The sequence below is a fragment of the Kogia breviceps genome, chromosome 7 (assembly GCF_026419965.1).
Source record: "Kogia breviceps isolate mKogBre1 chromosome 7, mKogBre1 haplotype 1, whole genome shotgun sequence".
Lineage (NCBI taxonomy): Eukaryota > Metazoa > Chordata > Mammalia > Artiodactyla > Physeteridae > Kogia > Kogia breviceps.
In genome coordinates, this window is record NC_081316.1 from 78,540,094 (window position 1) to 78,552,010 (window position 11,917).

At 44.0% G+C, this 11,917-nt stretch overlaps 1 protein-coding gene across 3 annotated transcripts in view; it reads right to left on the reverse strand.

The window, feature by feature from the left end:
* Positions 1-7,587, reverse strand: part of SYT9 (synaptotagmin 9) — a 193,358-nt gene extending 185,771 nt beyond the window's left edge. For 2 of the 3 annotated variants that reach the window (XM_067039474.1, XM_059068975.2), the window contains exon 1: positions 7,149-7,510. In XM_067039474.1, the coding sequence (XP_066895575.1) occupies positions 7,149-7,293 (145 nt within the window). In that variant the 5' untranslated portion in view covers positions 7,294-7,510. Of the gene's footprint in view, positions 1-7,148 lie in introns of all 3 variants that reach the window. The other variant, XM_067039473.1, reaches the window with a different exon arrangement.
* Positions 7,588-11,917: the final 4,330 nt, after the last annotated feature.

An 11,917-nucleotide genomic window follows, 5' to 3' on the forward strand; every position in this document is an offset into this window, starting at 1 on the left:
GATACTACTACCACCAAATCCATTTATTGAGCAGTTACTGGAGCACTTACTCTACACACTGTGCTGCAACAGCCTTCCCCCGCCCCGTTTTACAGATGGATAAAGTGAAGAGTTAAATATTTTGCTCAAGGTCAATAAAGCTAGTAAGGGCAGGATCTGATTCTGACTCCAAAGCTCTTGCTTATTCCACTGTCATCTTGATTTCCTGGGTGAGATTTTTTTTTTTCTTTCGAGTGCAGTTCTATCAGTGTTGGTATAAAAGTTTTGGTGTGATAAAATACACGCACAAGGACACATGAATATTTCAAGGAGATCTGCAAAGCCAAGTCGCTGGGGTTTGCCTTGGTTTAAAGCCATACTTCAAGCCAACCCAATGCAAACTTGAAAGAAAAAGTCGTGGAACATTTATGGCTCAAATTGTGATTTCATTTAGAAAGTAATCATACATACTCCATACTTATCTTTTGGAAAGGGAGACTGCTCTCCCACTGATGCCCCCCACTAAGCTCCTCCCTTTCTCTACACACCTGTGCACATGAACTTGTTAGTTCCCTCAAGTAAGTCACTTAGGAAGGGATTATGAATTTTTTTTTAAAGCCAACCACATGAGAAAGCCCAGGAGCACACACAAACACAAAAGTGCCGGTATGCTTTTACAATGAAAGCAATGCCTGTGCTCTATACATAACAGGGAATTTTAGGATGATTTCCCTTAGGTGTCAGCTTAAGTTTTCCTTGAGAGTTTAGCCCACATCAAGAAGTTTGCTTTTGATTGTTTATTCTGAAAGAGGCAGCTGGCCACAGGGCTGCCTGTGATGTCTTTACCACAATTTGCTTTTGTTTTTCCCTCTCGATAATTACCTCATGACTAAACCACTCACTCGTCCATGTAGAGGAATCCTGTGGAGATGAAAACACACTTGTTTAAATAAAATATTTATGAAGAAGCCCTAAAATGTCACTGAAGTAATGCAAATTAAATCTTCACATATTGTGCATCCAATATGCCACTCATTCCTTAGAAGACTCTCTACTTCCTGATTGCAATTAACATTAATTTTAAAAAATTAATCCCATTGTGCATAATCACACCAGTGTCTGTCTATTCATAAAAATCCAGTGTTTTAAGGCTGATTTTTCACCTGACTATCTTTGAAAATCTGAATTAAGGTTAAAGTTTAATCTCAATGATTATTCTGGAGATTTTTCCTTAGGAACTGCATTTAATTATTATTTTACATGTACATCTTTTTATAAGTTATTTCACTCTAAATCAATATAAGGTGACACTAGTGACAGTTCCACATTCTGGCCTTTCAATGAAATACTTCGGACATGATTTTCTCAATTTGTTCTTTTTTTTCCCCAAATTGAGTGGATATAATAGATTCTCATGATATTTTTATAGAGTCCTTCAAATAAAAATTGGGAGTAATATTGTCAAAAGAAAGTTAAGAATCAGTTGGTTGATTTGGGTGATGACTGTACAAGGTAATAGTCAAGGCCCCCGACTTGATACCATCTTTCTTAATTTTGCAAGAAAGAAATGTGAGCTGAGCTGAGAAGAGTTAGGTGGGTTCATCCTTCACTTACTGGCCTCAACAGTTGTCTTCCACCTGGTGCACATTACAACTAACAGAGGAACGTATATAAAAATATACCGATACCAGGCCCCACCCCAAGAGATTCCAATTTAATTGGTCAGGATAGAGGTCAGTCATTGGTAGTTTCTTGTTTGTTTTATTTTTGTTTGTTTGTTTGTTAGAGCTCCCTAAATGTTTCTAATATGCAACCAAGGTTGAAAACCAGTTTAGAAAAACCTTCTCTTGACTAGGGTTAACATCTACTTAGAAAGAGGGGTCATCAGTGATGTGTCGTAAAGCTCTATTTGACACCCTGACCAAGTGAACATCCTCTAGTTCACCAGAAAATGAAGGAAAAAAATCCCTAGAAATACAAAGCTGGAATGTCAATGGAAAACCAGTATCCTGAATAAAAGAATTCATGACCAAGATAGGGAGCAATGTCCATCAACAGATGAAAGGATAAAGAAGATGTTTTATATATATATATATATATATATATATATATATATATATATATATTATATATATATATATAAATATATATATAGTGGAATACCACTCAGCCATAAAAAGGAATGAAATAATGCCCTTTGCAGCAACATGGATGGACCTAGAGAATATTATACTAACTGAAGTAAGTCAGAAAAAGAAAGACAAGTATTATATAATATCACTTCTATATGGGATTTTTAAAAAAGATACAAATGAATTTATTTACAAAACAGAAATAGACTCACAGACACAGACATAGAAAACAAACTTATGGTAACCAAAGAGGGAGGGATAAATTAGGAGTTTGGGATTAACAAATATAGATATACACTATTATATATAAAAATAGACAAACACAGGGACCTACTGTATGGCACAGGGAACTATATTCAATATCTTGTAATAACCTAGAATGGAAAATAATCTGAAAAAGAATATATAGGTGTGTGTGTGTGTATACAACTGAATCACTTTGCCGTACACCTAAAATAACACAACATTGTAACTCACCTATACTTCAATTTAAAAAAGTAAAAATAAAAATACTGAGCAAAATCTGTATAACTGCATAGAATTTAACCTATACTTAGAGATTAAATCCATTATAGAAAAACAGAATAGAGAAAGGACATCTAAATGAAAAAAAAAAACCTAGGAAATTTTCATTGACAACAACTCCTAGATTCTTAATATATGTGATGTGTTTACCTAGAAGCTACTTTGACTTAGGCTCAACTCTTTCTCTTAAGTGGAACCCATGGCCTTGGGCTAGTTTAGCTCTCTGCACTTCAATTTATTCAGATATACCAATCTCTTTTGGCAATGCTTCTCAAACGTTAATGTGCCTATGAATCACCTGAGGATCCTGTAAAGACACAGATTCACATTAGTAGGTCTGGCACACAGTCGAACACTGAGCAGCGAGGTCTTAGAAGACGTTAAGAGGATTAAAGGAAATGACCTACATAAAGTGCTTGGCACAGATGTGGTTGGCACCCTTCAGAAGAAAAGACTTACAAGGAAAATAATAAAACTTGGTTAAAACCTAGAAATCATTCGATCCAATCTTCTTTTCTTTTCCAGATGTGGAAACAACAGGATGAGATAAGTTACAATCGCTACCCCCTAATAGCCAAATGGAGAAGAGACTAATTCTTTTTTGACTGTAATAAGTATAATCGAGATCAACAAGTAGAAGTTAAATTGAGCTTTTCATTCCACGCAAGGAAAGACCTTTTAATAACTGCTGTCCTACAATCAACTGGCCCTCTTGAGGAGATAGAGTGAAGTCCCCAGTTACGAAGTATGAGCAATGACCAGCTGATAACATTAAAGAACACTTACATACTTCAGGTCCCCGTTGAACTAACAGACATCGCACATCTAATATGTACAAAAAAAATCTTTAATAAAACAAAAACTTCCTATTTTCCTCCCTACTCCAACTCTGCTCCTTCTGAAGTCTTGCCCTATGCAGTAAATGGAGTTGCTTAGGTCAAAAAGCCTTGGGGTCATCCTTAACTCCTCTTCTCTCACCACTCACCTCCATTCCATCAACAAATCCTAGTGCTGTATCTTCAAACTGATGTCCACTATCCCCTTTGTCTGGATTACTAGAGTAACCTGCTAACAAGTTTCCCTGTCTTTACTCTTGAACCTCAACAGCATTTTCTCAACACAGCAGCCAGAGAGTTGCCACTTCTCTGTTAAAACCCTTCTCATTCAGAGTAAAAATCAAAGTCCTTATAATGGTTTAGAAGGCCATACATGATCTTCCCCCTCCAACCATTAACCGTATCTCTTGTCATTCTCTATCTTACTCACTCTGCACCAGTCACCCTTGAACTCAACTATTCCTTGTATCACATCAAGGACGCTCCTATCTCCTGACCTTTGCACTTGCTCTTCCCTCTGCTGTGAAGGTTATTTGCTGAGATTCACAAGTTTATGCCGGACATTGCCAATATATGAAATAACATAATGACACCTAACAGAAGGATCCTAATTGCTCTCTATGGAAAAGTGCTCACCCTCAGTTTAAAGATCCACATTTTACTTTCCATAGTTGGTACAGATGAAGGACTGGGTGAGGTATTCCAGTTTCAATGTATGACTTAGCTTCATCAAATTCTCTCTCAATACCTAGTTAGGGAAGACCAAGGACTGTACTCCTACATCAGAGCACTGCAACTACCTGGGCAAAGAATAACCTTTCTGATGGCCCACTAATTTGTGACCCAGGCTTATCCCACCACTGAAAAAAATGAACAAACATCCTAGATGTGGTATCACTCTGCTGTCCACAGGGAATTATATCTGGTTTCTCCTTTCAAAACCAAAGTTCCTCAGTTGAGCTTGAGAAAACCTAGCTACCACTGGGTAGCCAGGGATGAACAATGGGCAGGAAAAACTGAAACATGGCATTCATGTGGGTTCCTTTACAGAAAAGGAAGTCACGCATTTACAGAGACTACTCCCTCTAGGGACCCACGTGCCAGGGCTGCTGCTGGGCACGGTTGTGCCGGGTCCCACTACACTGCAGCAGCGGCGCCATTCACAGCTTTGGGCAGTGCAGCTACTCCCACCACTCAGCTTTTAGGGCTCGGAAGTTAAAGGAACTCTTGGCTTGGACAACCAAACAGCTTTACAGTGATGCATCAGATGTAAGAATTAATGTGGGCAAGGAGAGGAAGGAGGGAGATGAAGAGAGATGCTGGCCTGAGTTGAACTGCCCTGGAAGAGAGGGTACACTTTGGATGTGGGCTTCAGCCTCGGTTCCTCTGACCTTGCACTCACAGTTCCCCTCCCCACACCTGCCTCGTGCGTGAACAGGCTACTTCCTGACCCAAATCAAAGATCACGAGGGTCATGGGGCTACCTCAAAACCACTGTGCCCTAGTTTAAGAAAGCAGAGCAGTGCTTTCAGGAACTCAAAGAGCAGCACGGCATACTCTTTATCTGTGGCTATTTCTCAGCCAAGGAATCAGATGTGTCTTTTGTAAGGAGTCTTCTCTGTGATTCTTCCTCAGGGGCTTCCCAGTGCAGGGGCTGAGGAAAACTTTAGAACATGGTAGATCGATCTAGCTCGAGGATTAAAAGGAGCAGAGGCACAAAATCAGCCAAAAAGATGTGGAGTGTTAACATGCAACTCGGCGAGAGGCCTCATCTCCCTTCTCTTGTAAAGCCAAAGAGGACCACTCATGTGCGGTAACAGTGGGAACTCCTGGCACAGTCAACAGGCAAAGAAGTAGCACGTTTCAACACTAACACTTGCTTTGGGTGAAGCAAGCTAGATTATTTCTTCTTCCTGCTGCTTAAGGACAGAACTTTCCCCAATGAGGACACCATCCTGGGCCCCCAGTTCATGAATGAAGTGCTCTTATTCCTGTCTGCAGTCTGTGCAACACATCAGTCCAGCAAGGAGGCACACAAAGGCTGGGCATTAAACCTCTGGGGAAATCATTTGAAATCAACAGTATTTCTTGACTTAATTCTCCACTTTGAAGTAACACGTTAGTGATCATCCCATAAACTTAATTAATGTAACCACAGGCAACGGGGAGCAATAATCTTTCTTTTACAAAAAAACCCCCCAAAATGCCTTTGAGTAGGGAAAATCTGATATAAACTTTTTTTTTCTTTCTTTCTTTTTTTGCGCTACGCAGGCCTCTCACTGTTGTGGCCTCTCCCGTTGCGGAGTACAGGCTCTGGACGGGCCCAGCTGCTCCGCGGCATGTGGGATCCTCCCGGACCGGGGCATGAAGCCGCGTCCCCTGCATCGGCAGGTGGACTCTCAACCACTGCACCACCAGGGAAGCCCTGATATAAACTTTTATTAGATGACTTCTCTTCACCCCACAGACCCATTTTGGATATACTATCAAGGACATGCTATTTAAGTCAGGCTCAGTGTATACCTCTTTATGAATCAAATAATTCTCTAATTTATCCTTGGGTAAATGAATTTGTATATAATGGATTGGCTTAAAATGAGGTAAACTCATACTGGATACTTTGCACACTAACAGCTCATTTCCAATATTTATACACAGGAATATCCGGGGAAGGGCCCTTTTCTTACCCCATCTTTAACAATCCAACCACAATATGCTTTTTTTTTTTTTTTTTTTTTTTTTTTAGTATTTAGGTTGAGAGACTATTCGAGAAAATGATTCCTCATGGTGAGAAGAATCTCAAGTAAACACCTGGAAGGAATGTGTCTTCCAGTAAGCAGCAGTGGATGAGAAGATGTGGGAGACCCAGGACCCTTGGGGAAAGCAAACGGCCCCACTAAAACTCCCTCTTCCAACCTTAATTGGTCAAAGGCCAAAATAAATGAACTTTCCAAAGTTAGGAGCTTCGAAACTTTCACTAGGAATAACTGTAGGTGCACAAGCCATGACCCGTGAGCCCATCGACCTTCGTGTGCCCGGTGGCAGAATCTGGCTGAGCCGGGAGCCCAGGCCCAGGCCGCCTCCACGCAGAGAGACCCGGAGGGAACGGGTTCAGGCCCGGCTGCCCAGGACCCGGAGCTCTCAGTCCCCGGCCCAGCGTCGGCTGCCGCCCCGCCCTTCTCACCCCAGACCAAGGACAGGAAATGGGCACTCCGGGAAGAGGATGGGGAGCGCCCGGTGGGATTCAACCGCAGCCCGGGGCCGTCCCCAACTCCCAACTTCCCAGAGTTTCCTCTGGCCTCGTCCCCCTTCCCATGGCTCGCGAGACCGCCGCGGCCTCTCCTCGCCCGGAGCGCAGAGCCCGGGAAGTGGAGCTCGGAGCTCGGGAGCCGCCCCCAGGAGCCCCGGTGACAGAAGCGCAGGTGACGGGCGTGGTGCCTCCAACCCCGCGCCAGCCCACCCGGACCCGGCCTCTATGCAGCAGCCTCCGCCGGGGTCCCTGCCCGGGTCCAGCATCAGGCCACCGTGCGCTGGTTCCTGGTGCCCTCCCCTAGCTCGGTGGTCACCCGCCCTCCTCCCTCCAGTCCGCGTCGTTCTCCTGCCTCAGGCCCCGGTGCGGCCACAACTCCCAGCCCGGGGCCCTCCCGTCGCGCCCGGCAGCGGCGGCGATACTCACCTGGGTCGCGGAGCCGGGGTCTGGCGCGGTCCCGCAGGTGGTAGATGAAATCTTGGCAGCTGTCGTGCTCCAGGGCCCCGCGGGCACAGAGCTCGGCCAGCAGCTGCAGCGCCTGGTGACAGAGCGCGTCCCTGGCCCCGGGCATCGCCCCCCCGCATCCTCGGACCGAGCCCGGCAGGCGGGCGCGGGAGACAACCCTCCGCCTGCCAGCTCAGAGCCGCCGCCTCCGGGCCGTCCGCGCTCGCCGCCAGGGACCCGCCGAGAAACGGCCCGAGCCCAAGCCCCAGCCCCAGCCGGCCCGGCCTCCCACCGGTTGCATGCAGCTCTTGGCCAGCCGGTCAGTCGGGCTTTCTTTCTCTCCCGCCCTGCCCTCCGTCCCTCCCACGGCAAGGAGGAGAGGCGGCGCCGCACAGCCCAACGCGCCTCTCTCCTAGCGCTCCGCCCGCCCCTCGTGGCCGCCGCGGGGCGGGGCGGGGCGGGTCAGGGGTGCGCGCCAAGGGGTAGGATCCCGGCGGCCCCTGCCTGGGCGCCGGCGGGGGAAGGGGGGCGCTCGCGGGCTCCTAGAGGAGCGCGGGACTCGGCTCGGGACCTCGTGCTCAGAGCGACCGCGCCCAGGTTTGGAGAGTGTGTGCGGGTGCGCGCCCCGTCCCGATGCAAACCCACATTTTCTCCCACCGCCCCTCGCCGCGGGAGTCCAAAACATGTTCTTGGGTGCGTTGAGCGAAACGTGCAGTCTGAACCACACCCGCCAGATCTGGAGAACCGAGTGCCGGCTTTGAACTTGAAAAGCGCAGTCGGGGCATAAGCCATGGGCCTAAAGATGCTACACGCCCAAATGCAGGGTCTGGGGCCGAGATTCTCCAACAAAGGAAATATTTCTCAACCGCAGGGCCTGTTCGACCACCTTGGTGATTTGGAAAAGGTGGAGACTCTCAGATCAGAACTAAGGTCAAATAAATGGCTCCTGAGAAAGACGCTGGGACTTACCTGGAGCTTCGTAGTAGACCCTGGCTGGTCTTCCAAGCAACTGATTGGAAATCTGAGGATGGCCAATTGATTCTCCAGCATCCACCAAGGAAGAGTATCACAGAATCTGGGATGTTTGGAAGGGAACACAGGGCACCTCTCATACATCCACCTCTTCAGCCTTTCAGGCAATAAACCTAGAGATAACCAGGGAATACTGAACTCGCGTGTGTGTGTGTGTGTGTGTGTGTGTGTGTGCCCTGCGCCACAGATCTTTTAGCTGTATAATCTCATTTAATTCCCTCGATAGCCCAACAAAGTCTGTATAACTATTATGCTCATTTTACCAATGACAAACCTGAGACTCAGGAAAGTAGCACCTGCCCAAGTTCATAGGTGGGGAGGCAGGGAACCTTGACTTTTTTTTTTTTTTTTGCCTTTACTTAACACTAGTGTCCTGCTCTAAAACAGAGTAGAATGTGTACAAGTGACACTTTTAGCCGTAAGGTTGTGCTGTTGCTAGGGTTATCTCATAGCAAATCATATTGTGCAGAAAGGTAGTTCAGAGTGCCATAGAATGTTCACCCAACAGACAAGCTTTAGAATACTGCTGTACACGGCGCTGGGGCCTCAAGGACCTTACATTAGAATAGCAGAGAAAATGCAGAATTGTAAAGGTAAAGCTAACTTCAGAGAGTTGTGAAAAGGCAAGTAGGCTCTCTGCCCCAAGGAAAACTAGGAGGGAAAATAAATTCACTGAGAGAGAGAGAGAGAGCCTTTGGAGGAGGTAGAGCAGAAGCTGGTCTTTTTTTTTTTTAAACATCTTTATTGGAGTATAATTGCTTTACAATGTTGTGTTAGTTTCTGCTGTATAACAAAGTGAATCAGCTATATGTATAAGTATATCCCCATATCCCCTCCCGCTTGCGTCTCCCTCCCACCCTCCCTATTCCACTGCTCTTGGTGGTCACAAAGCACCGAGCTGGTCCCTCTGTGCCATGCAGCTAAGCTGGTCTTTGAAAGGAGGGAACTCTTAGAGAAGTAGGGGAGAGAGTGTGGACGCTAGGGCTGGTGTAGTAATGGTGAGGAGGAGCAAATTTGAAAAACATTTCAGGTGTGAATTGACAAGACTGCAACTAATGGAATGAGAAAGAATGAAAGCCATAGAAGTTCCAAAAACTGACCTGGGTTATACGTGGTGAGCCCCTGATGACACTTAGAATTGCAAGCCCAGAGTTTTAGGACAGTTTTATTTTAACCAACAAAATGCCTGGAAGTGATATTCCAGTATCAGAATGGTGATTGGCAGGGACGTGGGGAAAGGAATCCTGGCGCACTGTTGGTGGGAATGTAAATTGAGGCAGCAACTATGGAACTATGGCTGTTCCTCAAAAAATTAGAAAGAGAACTACCGTATGATCCAGCTATCCCACTTCTGGGTATTTATCTGAAGGAAATGAAATCACTAACTTGAAGAAATATCTTCACCCCCATGTCCATTGCAGCATATTCAAAATAGCCAAGACATGGAAACAGACTAGGTGTCCATGAATGGATGAATTGATAGAGAAAATATTGTGTATATATATATATATATATATATATATATATATATATATATGTGTGTGTGTGTGTGTGTGTGTGTGTGTATATATGTATATATATATATATATACACACAGACACACACACTCATACACAATGGAATATTATTCAACATTAAAAAGAAGAAAATCCTTCTTGATTTTCTATGTTTCTATGATCCTCATAGAAACAGAGTAGAATGATGGTTGCTAGGGGTTAGGGATGGGTAAAATGGGGACATGTAGGTCAAAGGGTACAAATTCTGTTATAAAGATCCAATGTACACATGTTGACTGTACTGAGAGTAACTCTTAAACACTCTCACCACAAAAAAATAAAGTTTAATAAAAAGTTAAAAGGTGATGGATGTGTTAAGTAACTTGATCTTGACCTTGGTAATCATTTCAAGATGAATATGTATATCAAATCATCATGTTCACTTTAAATATATACAATTTTATCTTTATTCCTCAATAAAGCTGGAAAAATAGATGTCCCATAAGTATTTCATGCCATTCTTAGACCATATCGTCATTCCTACTCCCGAGACCTAGATTCTGTACTTGGGAAGTAGTCTGGGATTCCTAATGGCAGAACTTCCTATTAATTGGCACTTTGTTTGATTCAGTTCCTTGCCAGGTAGTTGCCTTTAGCAAAAGAAAATAAGATTCAACTGGCATGACTTATTCTTAGTGAGCCCATGCTCTCTCCCAGCAATTACTCCTGTGAAATACTCACGAACCTCCTGCTTAATTATCCCAAACAGGGATTCATCCTCACACTTGCTCTAGAGCCTGAAGTATAATTCACTTGGACCAAAAGACAAACTGGGTTCGTGTTCCATAACAACCGCTCTCTCATCTTGGGCATCAGTCTCCTGTGAGCTTGGTCCTTCCCTGTTTGTAGTAAGTTTTTCTTGAGAGATGAAATGAAAGCAAATTTGGATTGTGTAACTCCACGTTGTCCACGTGTCTGCTATCATTGCACCAAGAAGTGGGTTGTTCTGCTTTATCTTTATTCTTCCTTCCTAGGCTGTGTGGGTTCCTTCCCAGTTTTATGGTTGCCAATTACAAAGTTCTAATTCCAATTTCTTTGACTTTAAAGAAAGTAGAGATTTATTAGCTTTACTATTTAACAGATACACCATAAAAGGATATACTGAATGGAACAGAAGGTGATGATCCAGGTCAGAGGACCTGGCACTCCTCTGCTTCTTAGTAGATACTCATGGTTCTCCATTTGTTCATCTTTTCAGAACGAGGCCAGAGGACAGAGCAGAGGTCAGATTTGCGCTGTCTGAGAGAAACTTGGACCTCAGGAGCATCCCTCACTGAATAACTTTTTAAAAAATACATTTTGCATCCCTGGAGCTGCCTTTCAAAGTGGCTGATGTTGTTCACCCTGGACAGGTCTGGGAAACAGCTGGAGTCTCTCTGGACGCTGGAAAGAAGAAGACGATGGAGTCCAAAATTGGCTAGACTATGTCACAGTGGTCATGGAATGTCCAACTAGCTAAAGAAGTGCCAGAAGAAAAGATTCCAAATAACCCACACCTTTCCTTATCTTCGACAGTAAGCTTCCCTCCCTCCTCAGTGCCAAAAATGGATGAAGAGCAGGTTGACCTGCACCCAGGTACCTGTTTATTAAGAGAAGAGGTGGATGTGAATGTTTATGGGTAACCATATTAAGGTATTAAGCACTTAGAGTTTCAACAATCCCTTTCATTATCTTTGCTTAGCAACAAATAGCTTTGACAAAAATCTCTGTGTATACACACACACAGAGAAACACAGAGACAGAGAAGCATCCATTTAATTGCCTCTAGCCTTATTCAGAAGATCATAAGAAGACCACGTGTTTTTCTCAGCCCTCACTCTGTCCAAAGAACCAGGCTTCAGGTTATTGTCTAAAGAGTTTAGTACTAAATCACATTTAATTTACCAGTCAATTCATCAAATGTCCATTTTTTTTTCCAAATGTCTATTGAGGGATCACTTAATGCAAGAGTTTTTTTGACACAATTTCTGGGTTGAATATTATATTTCCATATTGAAGCTTTCTTCTTCTATCTTGCATTCATTATTCAAAACTTCACCCTTTTAGTACTGCTTATACTTTGAGTTATCCCCATTGCAAATTTTCTTGACTTTTCTCTCCCACCTCTAACCTAATTTTCTTCTTCTCATTTTCTTTCCGTAAATCCACTCTGCAAAGCTTTTA